A 23,634-nucleotide genomic window follows, 5' to 3' on the forward strand; every position below is an offset into this window, starting at 1 on the left:
TTAGTTCTTTTTTTATTTTTTTAACCGAATTTGGCAGCTCAGGGTCAAACCTCAGATCCTCCAGATCACTTCTGATGCACAATTAATCAGCCTCATCTGTTTGGATTGCTCATTTCTCATTTTCTGCTGCTATCTCCTGTCCGTCCTGTCCAATGCTGCTGGGGTTCTATGGAGATTCTGAAGACATTTTGTGAAGGTAATAATAGCTCTCACCAAGAACAGAGAACAGCTTATTTCACAAGTTAAAAAAAAAAAAAAGTGACTTTAGAACATTTCCTCCTACTGCTATCGGGTTGGATCTTATTAAAACTAAACCTTAAAGGATGACCTTTATTATGGAGATTTTAAAGGAGTATACCCCCTAATGATTTTTGGTATCATATCCGAAGGTCTCACTCAAGTCTAAAACTCACAGAGTCTTAATGCTTTATCTGTAGCTTCCCAGTGGCAATTTCTGCTTATTTCTTATTATCCCTTTAAGGGAGGAAAAGAAAAACTTTCAGAAACTCTCTTTGCTGAGATGAAGACAAGTATTGTAAATACTACATTCACTTCTGTGACAGAAAAGACACAGATAGAGGGCCTTCAAGTGATTCTTCAGTGTCTGGTCTATCCCCTTCTTTACATGTTTTTCATTATCATTGCCTTCATTTCCTATCTTATTCATGAAGAACTTCCAAGAAGCAGTGCAGTCAACCACAGGATCACTGATTCAGGTCAATGAAGACACATCTCCTTTTCACGTTTATTTCATTTTGTTTTAAGATCACAGAAGAGCAGAGCATTCATACGTGTAAAGTAACAGAAGAGAGAAACTGAATTCAAATACATTTAAAAAGAAAAGGAAAAAAGCTTTTTTAATTTTAATTTTTTTAAAACACACACTTGCGCTTTTTATTTTCCTTCACAGAGCTAGTATCCAGGGAAAAAAAATCCCCCCAATAAACAAATATTAAAAAAAAAAACCTTGAACAACAAAAAACCCAAACAAAAAATGGCCATGAGTTTTTGTCATCAAGGAAAGTTTTGCTTATGTCTACAGGGATGAAAAAAGGAATATATTCATATATATATATTTATATGTATATAACACTGTTAATAAGGAGAATTCTAACCAAGAGCAGAATTTATACACCCTTCAGTAGAGCAGTGAGGAGGAAGGGGTGAACCAGTGCTGGGGAAGGAAGTTGGAGGTTTTCTCCCATGCTTCTCTCCTGTAATTTTCACTTCACCCTTCTCCCACTCCCAATAAATACTTAGGGAGCAGAACGTGGTCGTAATTCACCAGGATGAACCTTTAATATTCTCTAGTGAAGAACAAAGACTAAGTAAGGGAGTTTTTGTTTTTTGTAAAGGCTCCAAATAGCTTAGAATTACTGCCGTGTGCCAGAAAGCCAGTGGTCCCAACGGTTTTCTTCGTTTGCAAGAAACAGATTTTCACTCTGTGCCTGGCTTTACATAGAGAGGGCTTATGCAGAGAAGAACATAGCTGTAAGAGTTGGTCCAGGAGGATCACTCAATGATGCCTCTGAAATCACCCAAAGTGGGGAGTTGTCCATGGGCAGGTCACTTTCTCACTTAAATAGAGTGTCAGACCTACTCTAAGCACATTGCAAATTGTCATCTATATAAAGTGATACTAATGCTGGGAAGTTATGAATAATACTTGCTTTTCAGTGCACAGGAGACTCATATTATTTCTGTCCTCTTAAGCAATGCATGAAAAGCTACCATAGGACAGATGCTAAATTGAGCATCCAGGATAGTATGGGGCTATACTTTGATGGGTCAAGACAAGCACACCTGTGCTCAGGCCATCCAGAACAAGGTGCATGATGGTAATTCCTCATTAACTGCCTGAGAAACCATCCTGTTCACCCTCTGCTTGGAGTATTTAACTTTCACATTTGATTTTGACCTTCACAACTGTTATCACATTCAGCTCTGTAACCTGCTAAAATGTGTTTATTTTTGTCTTGTTTTCAACTTGTTTCTTTAAAATCGTGTTGACTTGTATTTTGTGAAAATGAGGCTTGTTTTCTCTCCATCCATTTACTTGACTACATAGCCTATAAGTCAAATTTAGAGAAACTTATGCCATGAGATGTTTCTTCCAAAACAAAATATATTATCTTGCTCATTTCTCCTAGAACAGACTTTTGAACCTACCTGGGATCACTTGCTTATGGCCACCTGCACAAGCAAAGAGTTTTCAAGGACAACCATTTACTATCACGAGGCACTTGGCCCAGGAGGAGAAGACTGATGTTTCCCTTCCCTTCACATGAACAACTTCCTTACTAGTTATGTGACCAATACCTAGTCTGGCTATTTTCTCCCTATGAAAGATTATTAGAATATAGTCCAACAGTTAGATTTTATAACATTTCAATTAAAGAAACAACTCCAGCTCTCTCAACACCATCAGTATAATTTGAATGTGTCCTTTCTCTATGTTACTAAGAAATTTTGATTAGGAGAGAATTATAAACCCAGTCCAGGGACCCTGTATTCTAGAAAGTTTTGGCTTTTGACATGGAGATGATGGAAGGATGGTTCCAAGAAGTGAAGATCAAACTAGACCAAAGAGATCAAACCAGAAATGACAAATAGCTGCTTAGAATGGCAAGCTGGGCACAGCACTACATGAAGATTCAATTCTTATTCAGAATCAGAGAGTTTGGAGATGGCAGAGGTTTTAGAGAAATCATTTGAATTTCTCACTTTCAGGATGAGAAAACCAAAACTCAGAAAGTTTAACTAATTTGCCTAAGGTCATATGACTTGCTTATAGGCCAGACCTGGGGCTAGAACTCATTTCTCCTGATTCCCAATCCACTTTTCACCTACTTCGCTTTATAAAGTTGTTGTTTGTCTTGGGTAGAGGAGTATACTTTAAGCATAATATTAATTTGACCCAAATTTCTTTCGATAACAGTCTTTGCAAAAAATTCATGTGGTCCCTGAAGAGATCTCTTTGATGACTCCTTATGTACCAGCTGTGCTGATCACAGAAGACATATATATGTCATTCTGTTAAACACATCAGACACTTCAAAAAGACTTCACGAGAACATGCTGAGAGAGATACTCCCAATGAAAATGATTCTGTCCTCATTTGCAATAGTCAGTATAGAAATATAGGTAATAGATCCACCAGATTAAGCAAGAGTAATTCTTTCCTAGAGTGATTTAGCAAGATATTTCTTAAGGACATAACATTTTTCAATATCCCTTAATTTCTTAGGATTGAGATGACAAAGAAACTATCCCAATGTTTCTGTTGAATGGAAAATAAAGACTGAGTAATACTGTGCTCATCAAGATATAGCTGACTTACTTTCCTTGGAGCTATTGAAATGAGACTTTAGGTTGTAAGTAAGAAGTAACAGCAACAACAAAAACACTTGACAGTTGATGTAACAGACACATGAGCCCTTCAAACTCTGTCCTCCCTGTCTCTTCATTTCCCTTGCTCTGGGGTCCAGGTGGGACAGCTGTGGTAAGTGTTGGATGGAAGTCCTGACATCCTAAGTCCTAAGTCAGCACTTGGGTCCTGAGGAACAAAGAGGTAAAGAGGTGACCTCTTGCGAACAGAGCAGGATGCGTGCCTATAACAGTTCTGTGGGTCTGCTTCCTTTTGCTGAGACAACCTTATGTTTGGGCCATTAGTCATCTTTCACCCCATTCTGACTTGTGACAGGCTTTGGTTTTTATTTATTTATTTTTTCCTTTCAGATTCATATGTTTAGCTGAACTTGGGCATTGCATGAAAAATGAAGTTTACATAGTTTATATTATGTACATAAACTACCGATTTACATTGATTTACACATGATTGGTGCCTAATTTATTAATCAGCACACAGAATGTAAATGCGCTGAAAGGAAATCAAGGTTTTAAAATAAGTTTTCCATAATATCCATAAACATTTACGCTGGAGTAAGTGTTAAACCAACACCTAACGTTAACACCAGCTTGCTTGTCAACGGGTTAGTTATGCACTGGTTTCTGGGTGAAGATAAATTCTTTCTTGCATTATCACTTGGCCACATTTAACAACATAGCTGCAAACGAGAACAGTTTACTTCTCTTCCACTGTATACACATAAATGTAAACTTCATTTTGCATTTAGTGAGACATTTACAGATATTATGCCAATTGCTATAGAAAATTTACTCAACTAGAGCAAATGCACTAGAGAAGAAATATTTTAAACATTTAAGAAAGAAGGAGACTTCCTAAATTGGATTTACATTTCTTAACTCAGGGTCTTCGCTGTTTCTGTGGTATATTTAATATTTGTCTTCAAAATATTGTTTTGTAGGTTGGATATAGCATTGCACTTATATATCTATAAAATGATACTTATTAGAAATCAAGGCTAAATACAGGTTGAAAGGTTATGAAGTCGAAGAGCTAAAATAAGGTCATGGTTATTTCCATGGAACAAGATCCATAAGCAAATTCCTTTCAAACAAATCATTTCAGTGTGGAAAAATGGGGCTCCACGTCTTTCTAAATGAAGTATAGCTCTTTTTTAAAACCAAATTCAATACTTTTCTTCCTTTTAAGTTTAAATCATTATTCTAGATTTGCTTTATAATACATACAATATTGCAAATATAGCATCTGTAAAGATAAGGTTTAAAAAAAATACATACACATATATATATATTTCCACAAATAATTTAAGACCTTCAAAAAACAAAATGGGAAATTCTGGGATGCAAGCCAATAGACACATTCAAACCACAACCAACCTGGGGATGGAACCTATGATTCTGGAACAGTTAAGAGCTAATAACTCAGTAGGTAATAACTGAGAAACATTTTCATGCTGAGGAGTTTAGTTTCTGTGCGCAAAGGAGGTAAGTCCATTTTTGGAGGAGAAACAGATTTTTGTTTCTGTCCTCCAATAACATGAAAATCACGAGTACTTTTACAAGGTCTCTCTGAATAGCCCAGATTGTCTGAAGATGTAGTAAAAAAAAAAAAAAAAAATGCCCAGGGCAAAGATGATGTCTGACTTGGAAGAGAAGGCAAAGGTCAGTGGGACAATTCTTCCCAACAGAAAAAGCAAGGACCTATCCCTAAGCGTTAGTTCTTTCAGGGAAGAGGGATGTTTTATGTTCAAACTAGTAAGACTGTTCCTTCAATAAGGCAAAACCTTCTGATGAACAACTGCACAGAGGAAAGAATTTTGCAGTTGTAAAACCTAAGATAGTTTTCATTCTTCAGGAAGGACCCTTCATCAAGGTCATTTCTGCTTTGGTTAACTGTAAGTCAGGTTTAAGGATTTTATTTTATGAAGAGTGGAGTTTCAGTTTGCATACAAAGGACATTGAATGTGTTAGCCATTCAGATTAATTGATGTATTTCACTCCTCTCAGTATATTGTTTCCAGCCAGTTGATTCTTTTCAATGCAAGGTTTCATGCTTTGATTACCAATGGACAAAAGTCTTGAAGAGAGTTATCGCGTTGTGATGAACTAAATTCCAAGAAGTCCCATGTTTAAACTTGTTATCTCGATGTCAGTGATCTGGCTTCTACCTTTTACCTGACCCTTTTCCAAACTAGGTTCTCTTCCATTTTTCACATTGCTCAAAAACATCCTCAAACCTATGAAATTTCTGGGGTCAATGATTGCTCTGAAACGGGAGACAGGACAAAATTCCCAGATCCTACCAGAGATATATGCAAACACCACAATATTCAATACATGTTTAATTACGTTTAATATATGGACCATTTTTAATAAAACTCAGGGAACAAATGGTGCTGACAAGGCAAAGACATTCCTTTCAATGAGAATCTCCTTCTATAAAGCCAAGACCTTGTCCTTAGGATAGGGTAGAGGGAATAAGAAATCTAGGTGTGTGATGAAAAATCTGTGACATGCCATGAGGATCTGTTCCTGAAATTGATACTAAACTGAATTAACTCCTGTTACTTTTCTTTTCTTATGTACCTTTAAATTAGCATGCACTCCACTAAAGCTTCCACTTAAGGATGTGGTTGACTCTTCAATATATGGGAAATATTGATCATCAAGGATGATAAGCTTTTATTCCTGTACTAAGAAGACTAAATTGTTAGAGAAATCCCTGATTGTCAATAAATTGATGCTGCCTAGGAATAAGGCTCACTTTCTCTATGTTTAAGTAGCTACCATCTTGGATAAGAATTTTGGTCCTATGCCAGGATCTGCCACAAATAATTTTACCCACTCCCAAGTTCAATTTGTCCTTCTGTTTCATGTCTAAACTGCAAAATCATAAAAGAAGTCTGGTGATAGGCTTTTAAAACAATAGAATCCCCTAGAAGAGATTAAAAGTACCACTTATCAGGAGATCATTACCTTTAAAGACGAGACTCATTGCAAAGAGCCTTCAATTAATAAAGTCTATCAAGATAAATTTCAGATTTATTATTTTCCTTCCTTCCTCCTCACTCTCCCCCTATATGCCTTCCCTTTCTTCCTTTTTCTCTTCCTCACTCCCTTTCTTTCTAATTCTTCCTCCCTTCCTTCTTTCTTCCCTTTCTTCCTTCCTTTTCTGATATGCAGTCATGAAGCTTCCTGTTTTACATCAGATAACAGCCATTTTCCAGGTTCTAAGACTTGGTGAGGTACCGTATTTGGCTCTGCTGCAATACATTCCATTAAGACCTCAATATCAATCTTATGTCTTCTCACTAATGAGCCATTTCCAATGCCTAGTAGTCTAAGTAAAAGCAACGGTTGGTTTCCTGACAAGATATCTACACACGGGGAGCTCTGCAAGGCTTTTCCTAAGAAAATCCTTCTGGTGTGGTGGTGATGTCGTTTTGTGGTATGTATATAGCTTTTGCCTAAATGATTACAAGTTTCTCAGCTCTTCTGGTTGAGAACTAGCTCATATAACCCTCTTGTATATGTAAACTTAAACATCGTATCTCCCACTGTATCTTTTTCAGGAGATGAGAAGCCAAGGGTAAGTAGGAAAGATGGAATACAGTGCTGCCCCTAGTGGCCTGGTGCAGGATAAGGATGGCGTGCTGTCAACAGCAGTGCGGCGAGCACCATCCATGGGTGAGAAGGGAGATGACGCGGGAATCAAATCAAGCGTTAGCCTAGGACTCCAGGACAGAGCTGCAGAGGGGCGCCAGGAGCAGACTTCCCCTTGGTTGTGGCCAATGCTTTGTATTGGGGCTGTCACAGTATTTCTACCACATGAGTAGGGACCTGGGTATCTGTACGTCTCTTGCCTTGCTCACGGCTCACTGTATTTTATCTGAAATATGGAAAAATCTCTGCTCAGGGAAATCCATGGGAGCAAATGCAGTGTTAACTGAAGATTGGAGAGGGGGCGAAACAGGGCTGCTAAGGATCTCCGCGTGGCTCAGCATCCTTTCACTAGGACTTAATCCTTGGAGACCTTCCCACTTCTGGGGATTTGCTCCATACCTGTTACTCCTGCGGCAGAGCAGGACCAAGTCTGCAAAAAAGCTGGGAAGCACGTGAATCCTTCAGACTCACTCGTGAAACAAGAGTGAAATCAGAAACTTCTGTCCTAGGTCACCTCATCCGCATCACTGATTCTTTCTACTGTTTGCTCACCCCATCAATAGTAGGCACTTTCATTGACAGTGATAATCTGAGTGACTCTGGACTGGGTTCTGATGACTGGACTGGGAGGAAGATGAGGATCTGCCCGTAGGTGGGGCACAGCTTGGTCTGAAATACACACTGAGGTCCAGGGACAGCCATGGATGGGGGAGCGGCTCTGCTCCTTGCCTCCTTCCCCTCCCACGGCCCCCAGCACCTCGTCACAGCCGCATCTCAAGATTACAATGAGGGACAGTATCTACAGCACAATGAGTCTATGTACACGTGGACCATTCCCTCGGCATGCTTTAGAGAGAGGCGCACACGCCCACACACGTACACCCACGTTGAGAGAGAGAGAGAGAGAGAGACAGCACGCGCGCACAGTGGAGAGAATTAAAATGGCACTTTCTAGCGTCTGCGGCATGACGAGTGCTGGGAGGTGCGGGTTAGGGGCTGGGAGTGAAGGGAAGCGGCCGGGGTGAGGATAAAGAGCAGATATCCCGCACGGATGCGGGGGAGATCGAACACCGAGATGGTCTTAAAAGTTGGAGGGAGGGGGGAGACAGGAAAACCAGATAAAGGGTCAGGGTAGGACTCCAGCATGGATTCCATCGATAGTCTGAATGGCTATGCATCAGCTCAAATTAAAAACAGAATAAAATGATGTTGGAAGTATAAACACCAAGGCAAGACTGTATTTTTTTCTTTCCCCGCAGATGAAAAAGGATGAAGGAAAGATAAAGTGTGTGTGTGTATGTGTGTGTGCGTGTGTGTGTATATGTGTGTGGGCGTGTGGTGGGGGGTTAATACCCATCTGGTACTTCTTCACTTGTCATTTTTTATAACATCAAATCTCCTTAATTGATGGAGTCTTTACACAGTCTACATTTGCTTAGATATACACATTTCTTGGTAGAACTCTTCCCACCTGGAATTATACTTCAATTTTTATTGATGGACTTTCAAATTGTTTTAAATGTTGTATTTTCTTCTTCACTTTCTTATTTCCCCCTTCATTTATAAACACACAAAGTTGTGAAAGAAACATTCTCCCCCCATTTCACTCTCTCTCGCTCTGTATCCTGTGTGACGCATTTTTGTGTGTTTTTTTTTTAATTATTTTTAAACTTTTATTCTATTAACATTTGCTGAGAAGGCAGAGCAGAGATGCTGCCAGCAGCCACAGTGGTACGGCCAGACTGATGGATCCATTTATTCCTCTCACCGACCCAGGTCCTGCAGTGCAAAAGAGAGAAAAGAAAGTAATTATTAATACATCCAGCCCATTCTATGTCACAACTGACAGCTCCTAATTTCAAAGGTAACACTGGGCAGTGTACCAGCATCTCAAAGTCTGGGCACTTATATACAGACTAAGAAGGACTCACCATCTTTTCTAAATCCTTCTAGTTGAGCTATAAGTATCTTAGGGGTATCTTGTGTGATGCTGGATCAGTCTCCTTGCCTCCCAAATTCATCCTGCACAGCAGTGGGATGTCAGCGCTCACTAAGATTCCAAGCATTGCTGAGGGTCCTTCAGCAGCCAGACACGGGCTCCTCCAGCAGATTCACCACAGTATCTCCATTAATAAAACGTGGAACCAGCCTGTGATGCGCTCTTCTCAAGGGGGCGGGGGTGGGGTGGTGGTGGTGGTAGTAGCTATTTCTTTGTTAGTGGGGAGAGGAATTGTCTTAAAGTAATGTTTTTGGCTGGGTGGCACCTTAGCTGCAAGGCAGAGAATAAGTCAACTCATGGTGGGATTTTAAGCAGCAGCAGGGGGTCACCTGGTCCAAACCCTTCATTTGACACTTTAAAAACTAATGATGATGACAACAAAAACAAACAAACCTAGCCAGGCAGGTCCAAACTGGAGCAGAGCTGAGGCTTGCACTTGCCCAGAATTCATCCTGGAGGCGTTATCTGTGGGTTTCCCACGGCCGACCTGAGTTTTCCCAATGTAGAAGAGTTTGGGGGATGTGGGTGTGCAGTTGGAGAAGAGAGTGGGTGAGGGATTTGTGTATTTACACAGAAAGAATCGAGGCAGTGAGTGAAGGTTTAGAGCTTGCCTCCTCTGCTTTGCCTGTTGCATTTCCTCCTTTTGTATTGTTCTGTTCAATTAGATCCATTACAAGAGGAAAGCAGTTTTTCACAACAGAGACTTTTGGATTTAAGACTGTAAGCTTAGACATGACATTCAAAAGGAAAAAATGGTGTCATTGTAACTATGGGTCAGTTGAAAGTTTTGAGGGCACTGAGTTGGTGATGGACAGGGAGGCCTGGCGTGCTGCGATTCATGGGGTCGCAGAGTCGGACGCGACTGAGCGACTGAACTGAACTAAACTGAAGGAGATCAGTATGTGTAAATGAGTGTGTATGTGGGTGTGGGTGTTTGTACTTGTGCAAGTGCAATGGAAGCATCCTCTGGCATGTGAACATTTCCAAAATTGTCTACAAATATACCAGGTCAGATATAAAATAACTGGGAAAATGTTGAATATAAGAATATTCTCCCATCTATGTTTCACATATCAATAAAAATAATATTATAGGAACAACAGCAACCAAAGACAACCAAGAAACAACTACATAGCACTTACTACAAGTCCTGTTAAAAATGCTTCACAAATATAAGCACACAGCCATGTTACAAGGCAGGCCCTCCAGCGAACCCTGCTTTCCAGTGAGATAAGGGAGCCACAGAGAGGTTAAGTTCACCACATGAGTTCACACAGTAAGCAGAGAGCTGGGCTTTCCCCCAGCGACTGACTCTGGAGTCTGTGCCTGTCACTGCTGCACAGGGAGGTTATGTGGTGAAGGGGTGCCCCGAGTCTCCTGTAAAACATTCAGCAAATGAAATCTGGGCTTGTTTAAAACAGTAGCCCAGAACCAACAAAGCAACAGGAAGGTATCCATTATCTTTGAAAAAAATGATTTTCAATAGATCTTTTGTTTTTAAACTGAAATGTCTTATTGAGAATATTAAAAATGCTTCCCTGGTGGCTCAGACGGTAAAGCGTCCATCTATAACGTGGGAGACCCAGGTTCAATCTCTGGGTTGGGAAGATCCCCTGGAGAAGGAAATGGCAATCCACTCCCGTACTATTGCCTGGAAAATCCCATGGACAGAGGAGCCTGGTAGGGTACAGCCCACGGGGTCGCAAAGAGTCGGACACGACTGAGCGACTTTACCTTTACCTATTTAATATATAATATATATAAAAATAAATAAAGTTTGAATAGCACAGTTACAGTATGAAATGAGTGTTTGAGTGTTATTATGTGTTGAGCTATGGAAACACAGAATAAACGATTTAAATATCCAGTCAATTCTTTAAGTTTTCTGAATGACTGAAGGATTATATTAATAAGACACTTTAGCTTACCTTCAGGTTCATGCCTTACATGAGGAATTAAGGATCAAAAAGATTATGCATTCTGCATAAAGCGCCTGATAGTAATGGTGACCAGGCACTAGAATCTAGATGTTAAGTCAATGTTTTTCCTAATTCACACCGCCCCCCCCCCCCCATCATTCTTTTTGGCCTTTGGGGACCTTTAAGCTCCCTTTAACGGCCCCTCCCCAGGGCCTCCAGCCTGATGGCAGTGCAATCCCCTATCATTTTCATTTCTCTAGGCTTTAGATGTCATGAGTTCTGTGGCACATTTGTTTGGATTAGTGTGTTAGTGATGCTTCTCAAACAGAGAAAGACTACACACAAATTGAGGCCAGACAGGGTTAAGCGAGGATGATTTTTGTTTTGCCCCAGGGATCCTTTGAAAACAGGTTTTCAGACTCAATTCTGCCTATTTCCTTAAACTCATTTTTAGTGCTGAGACAGGCTGGATTATCTTTCAGACATCTTAGAGTTGAGTGGTACCTGGGGGAACCTAAAAAATCTAGACTTAAACCATTTTACTTGAAGGATAGTAAATATTTGAAAAAACAAATATGCCATCACTGAAAAATATGATATATGCATATATGAACCTAGATACACATGTTCACATATAACATTCTTGCTAATGTACGTACACATATATATGCAGATACCAAGAGAAGTATATTTGTTCTATGCATACTCATATACACATATGATATAAATATGTTAAAGTTATTTTACCACACAAAGTTGACAATTAGCTATTACTCTTACGTACTATTCTATGCTATACATAGGGAATCTTAGTATGACTGTTAATAATCTTTCATTTTCATCTCTGATAGAATTGTTACTACATATTTGAAATATATTTTGTGGCTCTCTGAAAGATATTTTCATCTCTATCAATTATTATTTATTAAGTGCATTAAGTGCTCTCATATAGCTATTTGATGTGCTTATATGACTTGATCTTTCCATAATTGGTTTTGAGAGTAAATAAATAGGCTTGAAAAAATACAAGGGTAAACGGGCGATAGTTGGGGAATCAACACAAGTGTGTATACAATTACAGATGCATGTATATATCACTGCATAGGAGACTACTTCAGTTAATGGCTATTTCAGGGAAGAATCATCAGCAAAATCATTAATTATGTTTTAGCTCATAGTTATGAAATTTCTGCTTATTTGTGGAAATGCAAATGATAAATCTTATTTCCCACACCAGATGGCCACACTCAGCAAGTGCTTTTATACATTGACAGATATAATGAAAGCAAGAGTCTACAAACATAAATTAGCCTTAAGAATAGATGGGCAAATAGAACCACAATTCAAAAATTGCTACATGTTTTTCACATAACAGAAAAAAATCATATTTTGGTATTTAGCCACATCCTATGTATATATGTATATATGTGTACGTGTGTTTATCTAGTAAACATTTAATAAGAGGTAGCAACAGAGGATTAGACGGTTGTATGGCATCACCAACTCAATGGACATGAGCTTGAGCAAAGTTTGGGAGACAGCGAAGGACAGGAAAGCCTGGCTTGCTGCTGTCCAAAGAGTCAGACATGACTTAGCAACTGAACAACAATAACAACAAGAGTGTCATTATTGTTATTAACTCTGGAAGTCTATGTTACAGGATGGCATGAAATACCTCTGGATCAAAGACACTGGTTTGTGAACTGGTTCAAGGGTTTTAATGTTTGACATGAAAAGTGCAAAATTTAGCTGCAGCGGGAGTGGGAATCTTGAGTCAACACACCAGGTCAAGGTTTTCAACTCCAAAGATAGTTGAGACTCTGTATCAAGGTGAAGGCCGGACGGCGCTTTGCCAGGACAATGCTTATCCAAGGGAATTGGTGATTAAGGGCAAGATTGATAGAACATAGTTCAGGCATACAAGAAAAGAAGGGCCAGGTGAATTTAAGCTCAAACTCTTAGAATTATTAAGGATTGACAAAATGACTAAAATAAAAACATAATATGCAAAACAATTGTTAAACAGAGGAGAAAATAATCTACTAAATGTCTCTTAGATATTATCTAGATGCCCAGGCTGAGGTCCCCTCAGTGACCTGGAGCCACATTTAAAAGGGAAAAAGACTGACTTTGGTGCCACCTGCTGATCATTTTCTGCCAGTACAGCTTCCTCTGCGTGAAGGAATCCACTGGGGAGGAGAGCCTGTAATTTCCAGGCTGGAGCAAATTGCAAGAGGGGGTATACTGATGTTTTCTTTGAGCAGTGTGTCTTGGAAATAAATTTGGGTTCCATCTCTATAATGGTTTATACATTATCTCCCTTTTCTATAAAGATGGTCTTGGGTAAGTCTGAAGTATTCTCACAATGAAGTTGGAATTATCACACTTTTTCCATCAAAACAACATTAAATATTTTGACTTGCAAAATCTTGAAACTTTAGGTCACTACTTTCCTTTGAGTGACACTAGGAATTCTTCTCGTTGATCTTTGAAATTTAAAAAAGAAAATCACATGCTCTATTTTCCCCTCCACTCCAAAGCTCTGTGGTATCATTGTGTTCTAACAACACCAGTTACTTAAGATTCAAATGTAATGGACAGTCGTGGCATGCAGAGAGAAGAAGCTATGAAGAGGACAGCAGTTTATACTTCTTGTCCCACATAATCTTGATGCTATATACATATTGCTAGTCACGTCTTCCCTGCTGCATTCTGTGAGGGCTTGCTAGCACTAGTCATAAATTAGGTGCTGGCCCTTTCCAGGGTGTAACCAACAGAGCTGGTCCACAGTCTCTGAGGCTCACTGCCTGGTTGGGTCTAAGGACCATAACAATAGGTTTTCACTCTTGACAGTGATCTTGATAGCCTCAGCCCCTTTGACACTCAGACAAGAAGATGTCTTCACAGGAGACACTTATCAATCCAAGTGGGTGGCCATGAAAATTTATGCAGGGTGGTGCCTGCCACACAGATTTTTCTATGACTCTGGTATGGGAACAGACACTGTTAGGGATTTCTGTTGGTCTGGTAAAGATAACACATCAGAATTGGTAATTGTTTGACTCTTAGGGTTCATGTCATGAAGTGCTGACCTGACTATACTGTCTTTGCAGGGGAAAGTGTGTGAATCACGTGCCACGTGGCTGACAGAGCTACATGGGGCAGTTTGACGGCACAAAAGGGCAGTTGCCAGATGTCCCTGCAGCCTGGGTATAGGCTAGCAGGGCGAGGGTATGGGAGAAGGTTCTGGCAGGAGGGAATAGGGAATGCTCAAGTGCTTCACTTTTGGAGGCCCTACTCTATCTCCTTGAGCAATATATCTGCTTCAACAGTCAACGAGGGGTGATGAAGTGGACTCTGAGAGCCCTGTCACTGGGAAGTGGACATTTCCAAAAGTGCAGCTCCGCAGCAATTAACCAAGGGAACTTAAGGACAATGGGAGAGGGAATAACTTGCTCAGTTCCAGAGATTCAAAAATGAAAACCTCAAAAGCAATAGAGGGGTCATTGTTGGATCAGAGGCTTTTTTTAAATGAGAAAGTTCACAGTTTGGGAAAAATAGTGGCAAATGTGTTACGGAAATTATTATCACAAATTATCAACAGGGAATAATTGCGTGTAGAAGGCTCCAATGTATTGCTGTGGACTCTTAATTTTAACATACAGAAGGGAATCAGAAATAAGAACCATACCTTTTTGCTTGAAGTGCACGGTGGTGCCAATTTCTAAAAAGGAAACATTTAGCAAAACAAAAACAGGTAAAAAATTCTGAATCAATTGCGAGTAAGCACAAAGGTAGTCTGGTAGTCTCCACTGAAAGGAGATTGAGAGGAAAGGTGAAAAGAACACACTCTTAGGAACATATACTGGTAGAGGCTGAAAGAAAGGTACGTGGAAAGAGACTGCTTTGTTGGAACAAATGTGCAGTTGGAGGTGGCAGCTTTGGATACTTGATGTAACATGTGATGAGTGCAGACAAGTAGGAGATCTCTGAGTATGGCAGATGAAAGACTCTTGACTGCAATGTAGCCAATAAGAGGTTGTGTCTGCCTCCCCACCCCCATTCTACCATCTTGCATCTGCTTTGCTCTACTCACACCCATTACCTTTCTTCCTTTTCCTTTCTGCCTTTTTTCCTAATACATTAAATCCCTTCCAACATTACAACCTTTGCCTTCGCACCTGCTTGGAATGTCCCTCCCCAGACCTCTGCCTGGCCAGCTCAGTCACTTCATTCAGATTTCTGCTGAAGTGTCAGGAAGGATTTCCCCCATCATCTTCTCAAAAAACGGTATCCTCTGTGACTTCCTGTTATTTTACCCTGGTTTGCTAATATTAATAATCCTGATCCCTACTTTTCACCATGTTTCACATTTACTTACTTGCTTGTTCAGTTTCTCTCCTCCATGAAGCCAGCTACAGTGCATATGTTGTCAACCATTGTACCCTGGTGCCTAGGTCAGAGCCCAGCATGTAGCAGGTATACAATAAATACTTGTTGAATGTATTAATAACTCTCAGTGTTGGGAGAGCTTCTATAGGTAAAATGCTTGGATTCCCTTTTAAGTATCTTGATCAATTAAAGCACAGCATGCCTCGATATTTAGAAGTAAATATGGAAAATTTCCATAGGATACTTTGAATCTCAGGACCAACTGGATGACTGGTCAGATATAGGAGTCCAAACCATGGGAGCTGGACATAGGTTTTCTTCTCTGTGAGGATCAGGACGCAGCCCTGCATTCCTGAGTGGCATGTTTTCACTAAGGGCATAAAGTGACCTGAACTCTGAAGACAAAAAGAAGCTTCAGATTTGGAACCCAGTCACCTCACCATCCTGCTTGAAACTGGCTTACGCTTTCTCATGACTTCCAGAATAAAGACCAAAATACTTAGCATGCCATCCATGGCTCTGCCCTTTCACCTTTCCAGCCTCATCTCATGCGGAGATGTTTATTATCTCTGCATCCCAGCCCACAAGCCTTCCTGATGCTCCATGGTACTCCGTTTTCTTTGTCGTGGGGTCTATGGCCTGATGATATCTCTACTGGGAATCCCACTCACCTGTCAAAATTTAGTTACAAATTCCACAGAGAAGTCTTCCTTAGTCTCCTTGGTAAAATGAAGTCCCTCTTTTATAAGCTCTGTTCCCCTTCACAACACTCATCTCAGTTTTAATTTCAAATGTATTTGTCTGGTGTTTCGATGAATGCTTATTTCACTAGTGGGCTATGAGTTCCATGGAAGCAGGAACTGTGTTTGTTACCGTTCCCTTGTTGGCACAGCAAATGAATGACGGCACTCCGAGTACACAACGGACCAAAACAGAACGGGCCAAATCACTGAAATATGAGAAAAATGAAGACATGCCAGGCATCCTTCTAACAGAGGAGCTGAGATTCTGTTAAAACAACAGAGAATCTGAGTAGCTAAAATCATTATCCTCTGATTTAGCACAAAGGGGTCTGAGCTTCAGAATCAGGTCTGCAAAATTTTGGAGGTTCAGTGCAATCTATGAATCCTCTCCCTTGCAGATTTTCCTTTTGCCTTTATGATTCAAGGAGATCACAAGGAGAAGTCTCAAACAGCCTGATGTTTTCTAGTATACTCATGATGGCTATAAGCAGGGCACCATTGTCCTAGCATCCAAAGTCTTAAAAATGTTTAGCTACTATTCAGCATTTGCTGGGCTGTTCATAGAGCAAACTGTGTCCACAAGTGAGGACAGATGTGGGGTGGGGCAGGTGGGGGTGTGTGAATGGTCTTTTATACCATGATTGCTGGTGCTCTTCTGAAGACACTCAAAGCCATCAGCATCTGCCCTTCTGTCCTTGAAGAGCAAGTCAATTATTTGCAGAAGGATGGAGGTTCATTCAGAAGACTGGAGCATGATTTCTGCTCCTCTTCTAGCAGAAGCCAGTTACTGAGGTCACTGTCACCTTAGAAGTGAAGTCAGATTCTGTTAAGACTTAAAATGCTGGTGTCCACCTGTTGACCACAAATCACCTGACCGGCAGTGTTTCATTTGTGTATTAGACATGCTGGCACCTGTTTTCTTTCATAATACCTGTTCTCACAACTTTTCTTTAAAATCAGCATATTACTTTCAAATATTGCAAAGTCTCTGTAGAGAACTGCTCATCAAAATATGAGGAAGCTGAGGCCCAGACAGGTTAATCAGTTCCCCAAGGTCACACAGACAGCAAGAGGCAGAGCTGGGACTGAAATTCAGGGCTCCCACTTCTCCAGGCAGAACTCTGTCCATTATTCACACATCCCTCTGGAATTTTTATGATAGCAGGGCTGAGTAAGTGTAGCCTACATAACTCTAGGGTTATCACTGAGACATTTATATGATTCAGTATTGACTGGGGAAACTTTGGCTCTGTTCCTGTGCAAAGTACAACTTCTCCTCTTTGTTTGCTCAAATTCTTTGGTTTCTCATTCTTTAGAATTTATAAGGACCTCTCAAGGTTCCAGGTGGTGCAGTGGTAAAGAATCCACCTGCCAATGCAGGAGACGCAAGAGATGTAAGTTTGATCTCTTCTCCCCTGGAGAAGGAAATGACAACCCACTCCAGTACTCTTGGCTGGGAAATCGCATGGACAGAGGAGCCTGGTGGGTTATAGCCCATGGGGTTGCAAGAGTCAGACATGACTGAGCACAGCAGCAGCTGTAGGTCAGGGTCACAGAGTGATGCTCTTCACCCTAAGGGGTTTAGATTTCCTGATGGGATCATCTTCATGTAGAAAACCCCTGAGATTCCCCACGGTCCATCCCAGGTCTCATAGAATAATTCCAAGCAGTTGTTTAAGAACCTGGGCATGCAGGGACACCAACAGTTCTGCTTTACTAGAAATTATCACTTCATTTCTTTTTGCCTCAGTTTCATCAACTGTAAAGTAAGTTTAATGAAATCTTCCTGTAAGTTTGTTCTGGGGCTTCCCTGGTGGCTCAATGATGAAGAATCTGCCTGTCAATGCAGGAGACCCAGGTTCAGTCCCTGGGTTGGCAAGATCCCCTGGAGAAGACAATGGCAACTCAATCCAGTATTCCTGCCTGGGAAATCCCACGGACAGAGAAGCCTGTCAGGCTACAGTCCATGGGGTCGAAAATGAGACCAACAAGACTTAGTGACTAAACAACAACAGTTTTGTTCGACCACTTAGATAATTATCATCCTCTGCTTGGAATGCTGCCAGACACATGCTAATTGCCCTAAATAAGAGTTGTTGTTGTCAGATTTATGGTAAAAATCACTGATAGAGGAGACTGCCAGGAAAAGTTTTGTGGAAAAAGGGGAAAAACAGATCTTCAAAGTCAGCCACGGCAGTACTGTTTCAAAAAAAAAATTTTTTTTTCTTTTTTAATCTATAGCACTACGGATGAACAAAACAAGATTCTAGCACACTGAAGGGCTAATGAAGCAGACTGATTAGGGAGCATTTTGGTCAGGAGAAAACTAGCAATAGGTTAACCAGTAAAGGGGACAGACTTGAGCAAGCGTCTGAATGTCCAAAATGGGAACAGACATTGCCTTACTAGTTGATTAAAAATATTTTAACAAAAGAATTTAAAAACATTGCTCAAACTTTACACTCTATGAAGAAAATATTTTTAAAAATCAGATAAAAGATATATTCTTGTTTAAGTTATCTTTAAAAAGCAAACTGCCAGTTAAAAGTCTAGGAAGTCTTCCCTATGGCAATGAATGACATAGTTTGTGAAATACTAACGATCTTAAGACTTGGAATCCCATTTGTATTTAGAAAAAACAGAATGTAATTTTTATTTTGTATTATTATTCATTCCAATAGACCTTTCTGTTTTGAGGAGCAAAATTCTATTCAGAATTTTGAGGAGGGCTCTTTGAAAAGTTGGTTGTATGCTGCCATCTCGTGGTAATACTAAATATGTTCCTTTGCGCCGTCTAAAGTAATTACCTTTGTCCACCAGGTGGCAGTAGTGAAAAAAATTATCTTTCTTATTTTCAAAAGGAGTCTTTCCTATTACAGAGCAAAAAAACCCCAAAAAACAAAAAGTCTTGGTCCTTAACAACTGACAATAATTCTTTCTTTTCCAACATGAAGGCGCTCTCAAGTTCTTGAGTAAAATTTCCTTGCCAGGGACACCAATTCTGTAGGGATTCCTGGATATACTCATTTGAATATACCTGACTCCTACCATTTTTATGCCTGTCTCGAAGATTTCTCTCCACACGCCAATTTTGCTTCAGCAAATAGACTTAACAAGTAAGCATGGCAGTGTCAGTCTAAACAATGAAATGAAAGGATAAATCTACAGCAGCAGTACAGTGGACAAAACTTTGGGGGGTTCAAGTACAAAGAAAGTTCTAAAATTCTGTGAATGCATTATTATCATATGCTTAGATCTCAGCTCCTGATGAGGGTGTAGGAGGCAGCAATGGGGAAAAGGATTTAATACTAGAAAAGGCAGTGAAGTGAAGTGAAGTCGCTCTGTCGTGTCCGACTCTTTGCGACCCCATGGACTGTAGCCTACCAGGATCCTCAGTCCATGGAATTTTCCAGGCAAGAGTACTGGAGAGGGTTGCCATTTCCTTCTCCAGGGGATCTTCCCAACCCAGGGATCAAACCCGAGTCTCCCACATTGCAGGTAGACGCTTTACTGTCTGAGCCTGTCCCGAGTGGTACTAGTCATAAAGAACTTGCATACCAATTCAGGAGACAAGAGAGACACAGGTTCAGTTCCTGGGTGGGGAAGATCCCCTGGGGGAGGGCGTGGCAACCCATTCCAGTACTCTTGCCTGGAGAATCTCATGGACAGAGGATCCCGGCGGGCGACGGTCCATAGGGTCACACAGAGTCGGACACGACTGAAGCGACTTAGCACAGAGCACACACAGCATCAAAGAGAGCTGAGTGGGCCTTGCTCATTGGCAGGACGTCTTCCTTGCTCACTGCTGTAGCCTCTGCCTCACTATTTCTTCAGCACAGAGTCTGTATTCAATAGATTGGGTGAATACGTGTCTGAGTACATAAATGAATAACGAATGAGTAACTGAGTGAATTAATCCAGCAATACCTTAAGAGCTGCCCTCTCAAATTCTAGGTAGGTGGAAATATTATTCCATGAAACTACCATGCCTTAGCACAAAGGCAAAATGACTGTTGGGAATTCATAGTCATTTAAAGAATAATAAGGGGCTAGGAGGTTCTTCGGAGAAGGCAATGGCACCCCACTCCAGTACAGCCTGGATAATCACATGGGCGGCAGAGCCTGGTGGGCTGCAGTCCATGGGGTCGCTAAGAGTCGGACAGGCTGAGCGACTTCACTTTCACTTTTCACTTTCATACATTGGAGAAGGAAATGGCAACCCACTCCAATACTCTTGCCTGGAGAATCCCAGGGACGGGGGAGCCTGGTGGGCTTCCCTCTATGGGATCGCACAGAGTCGGACATGACTGAAGTGACTTAGCAGCAGCAGCAGGAGGTTCTTTCACTAGTCTCCAAATCCCTGGCCGGTAGAAAATTTTCTGGAGGACCGAAAATTATTTATTTATGAATATCCTCATGAAATTTAAACCTTAGAAAACAAAAACCCAAGCTTCTTTTTTTTTTTTTTTTTTTGGTTTGTTTCAAAGTCCAGAAGAATTCTTCTTACCTTTCATCTGTCACTATGTGGTATGACTAGGTCTCTTGCCATTAAAGTGAGTGTTGTGAAGGCAAGAGATGCTTCATTGGAAGCTCTAGAGTTTACAGTTTGGAGGGATTGGGGGCAGGAGGAAAGGGGATGACAGAGGATGAGATGGCTGGATGGCATCACTGACTCGATGGACATGAGTCTGAGTGAACTCCAGGAGTTGGTGATGGACAGGGAGGCCTGGTGGGCTGCCGTCTCTGGGGTCGCACAGAGTCAGACACGACTGAGCGACTGAACTGAACTCCCTCACTGCTGCTGCTGCTGAGTCGCTTCAGTCGTGTCCGACTCTGTGCGACCCCAGAGACGGCAGCCCACCAGGCTCCCCCGTCCCTGGGACTCTCCAGGCAAGAACACTGGAGTGGGTTGCCGTTTCCTTCTCCAATGCATGGAAGTGAAAGTGAAGTCTCTCAGTCGTGTCTGACTGCCTCACTACCTAGGAAATTTCTGTATCTATATTTATGAACAGCTACCGCATTTTGCCTTCTTTGAATTCTATCTGGGAGAGGAGGTCAGGGTACGACAAACCCATGAGGAGAAGAATTGATTTTTAGTACTCTGACAACTCACCTCGAATCCTCTGCTCATGAGCGTTCATTCCAGTTCGTGGGTAGGATATATAGAGTTTGAGGGTTTATATTGTTTGCACAGTTGTTCTAATTCCAGGGTATTTACTTGAACATAAACAGCTCACTTTTCAACCTGCCACAGTCATTGGAACAAGGAAACGTTCTCTGTCGCATGTGGCACAACTCTTTTTAAGCTTTCTGATGAGCCCTGGGTTTTGAAAATAACGTAGTAGCAGACTTAACTAACTGGGCTTTTTTTTTTGTTTCTTGTATCTGAATGAATAAGAATGTATGTTCAGCAGAAAGGGAAGGTCTGAATTCAACAGGGGTTCTATCCTCCAATTGTCTGGGAAAAGTGAGAGAGGGATGGAGTTAAAATCATTAAGAAGTTTAATAAAATAAACATTTAAGAATATCCCCTGTGCCACTTCCTCCTTCGCTGTTGCTGAGGATCTGAAGCATAACATTTGTTTAAGTGTCCTCCATGGGAATTTATGTGTTTTTGTGCTTTTTTTTTTTTAACCAATATTTTAAAATATAAAACCTTTCCTATTATATTGGCTTAAAAAGGGGACATTTTTATTAATTCAATTTTCAAAGCCACACTCTGAAAGTTGTTAATTTCTTTCTCAACGATTTCTCCGCTGTATTTGGAGGCTTTAGGGATTAGCAGCTTCTACTTACAAGAATTATTATTATTTTTCCTTTTGACATAGGAAAAAAAAATGCCTGCGATTTCTATTTGGATTGTTAGAGTTTTAATTTTCTCTCTTGTACTATATCCATGTTGTATGAACTCTAATGCCTAATATTTATAGAGTAATGGTCTCTGAGAATCTCCATGATTATTCTGGGTCTGGTTCTAGAGGAAAAGCCAACATAGAGAAATAGGTCTAATCCTCAACCTTGAGGCTATAGCTGTTTTCTTACCTAGTTCATAGGCCAGTCGCCATCCTGACTACTAGGGAAATATGCCAAACTGGCTGGGGAAACTAAAAAGTCTTAGCTCAGCATGTCATCAATATTCGAGAAGGCAAGTTGGCCTCCCCCTTAGCTAGATTTGGGTCAGAAAGGACTCTGCACTTTACTTTCAAATACTCCTAGGGGCTTCTGATCATTGACCATGACCAGGAATGGACTTCAGATAGTTTGATGCTGTTTCAAAGTAAGTCAGAGACATGAATGATATATCAAGCTTTTTGCCACCCTGGATAGTCTGGTGATAATTCAGTGTTGAATGAATGAGTATATGCAAATCAAAATGAATGTTTATATAATGTCTCATTATGTAATAGAAGAATTGAGAAAAATGAATGTTGATGTAATGTCTCATTATATAACAAAATAATTGAGAATCATTCCTTATTCTCATCAATTAGTGGACCAACCCTCCACTATGTTCTATTTGAAAGAGAACTGGAGAAAATGTTTTTAAAATAAAATTTTCATCTCATTAAAAAGAAGACAACTTTGTCTTATACCCCAATTTAGAGAGAGAGAGTAGGAAGTTCAGTAAGGGGGACTCTTACTGGAAACCCTGGAGGTGACTCAATGGAAATGTCTTGTAGGGTGAGTCAGGTTTGACTCAGGACCTGGAAGACCGGAGGGTGTGCTGTTCCCTGTAAGGTGGGCAGGGGCCTGGGGGCACAGACTCCTGAACCTGACTGTTCTGTGACCTTGAGCAAGACAGGGCTAGGCCAGCCTCAGAGGGGCAGAATGCAGAGAACAGGTCAGGTGTTTTCACTCGAGTAAGTTATAATACACCGACAGCTCAAAGATTCAGACAAAACATTTGTTTCTATCATATTAATGGTGTTATCTCTGAGGAGAGAGATTATATATAATCTTTATTTTCTTCTTTATAGTTTCATATATTTTCAAATTCTTCCATAATGAAAGTACATAACATTTATTATCAGAATGGAAAGCTATTTATAAAAACAAATCTGGGGTAAAGAAAATAATCCCCTAAATCTGGGGAAGAGAAAATAATAATTTTCTGATTCTTTAGCTTTGAGTTGACATCATTACAAAGAGACTGAATTTTCCCCCCCACTTTTTAGTTGGCTGGTATTATGCAGTGAAACTAAAGAGAAGCTAAGATAGGTGAGGTCTAATTTCTATAAGGAACATTGTCTTTACAGCATAAAATGACAATGCAATAAAATATGTATTATATGGGTTTATGAGGTCCTTCTGACTGCACGCTTGAAGTAATTGCCTTGTGGAGTAAGTACAGGTACATGAATTGACTTTAACTGTTATAGGCTCTGCTCGATGGTGATACAGACTGTTCCAGAAAGTATAGGCTCACTAAGCACTCCCAGCATAAAGGGAGGGTTTCATTAAGTCTCTTACAGCAAGTCAGCCTGCTCAAACCCTTCAGGTTTCTTATTTAGCCTGAGAGGTTTAATTTTTA

General features: G+C 40.6%; 1 protein-coding gene across 2 annotated transcripts in view; it reads right to left on the reverse strand.

Moving 5' to 3' along the window:
* LSAMP (limbic system-associated membrane protein) overlaps positions 718–23,634 on the reverse strand; it is a 711,239-nt gene continuing 688,322 nt past the window's right edge. Inside the window, exons 8-9 of one of the 2 annotated variants that reach the window (XM_005674947.3) lie at positions 14,660–14,692; positions 718–8,829 (exon numbers count right to left, since the gene is read on the reverse strand). In XM_005674947.3, the coding sequence (XP_005675004.1) occupies positions 8,732–8,829; positions 14,660–14,692 (131 nt within the window). In that variant the 3' untranslated portion in view covers positions 718–8,731. The remainder of the gene's footprint in view (positions 8,830–14,659; positions 14,693–23,634) is intronic. The other variant, XM_005674948.3, reaches the window with a different exon arrangement.

The sequence above is a fragment of the Capra hircus genome, chromosome 1, assembly GCF_001704415.2.
Source record: "Capra hircus breed San Clemente chromosome 1, ASM170441v1, whole genome shotgun sequence".
In the NCBI taxonomy this organism is placed as follows: domain Eukaryota; kingdom Metazoa; phylum Chordata; class Mammalia; order Artiodactyla; family Bovidae; genus Capra; species Capra hircus.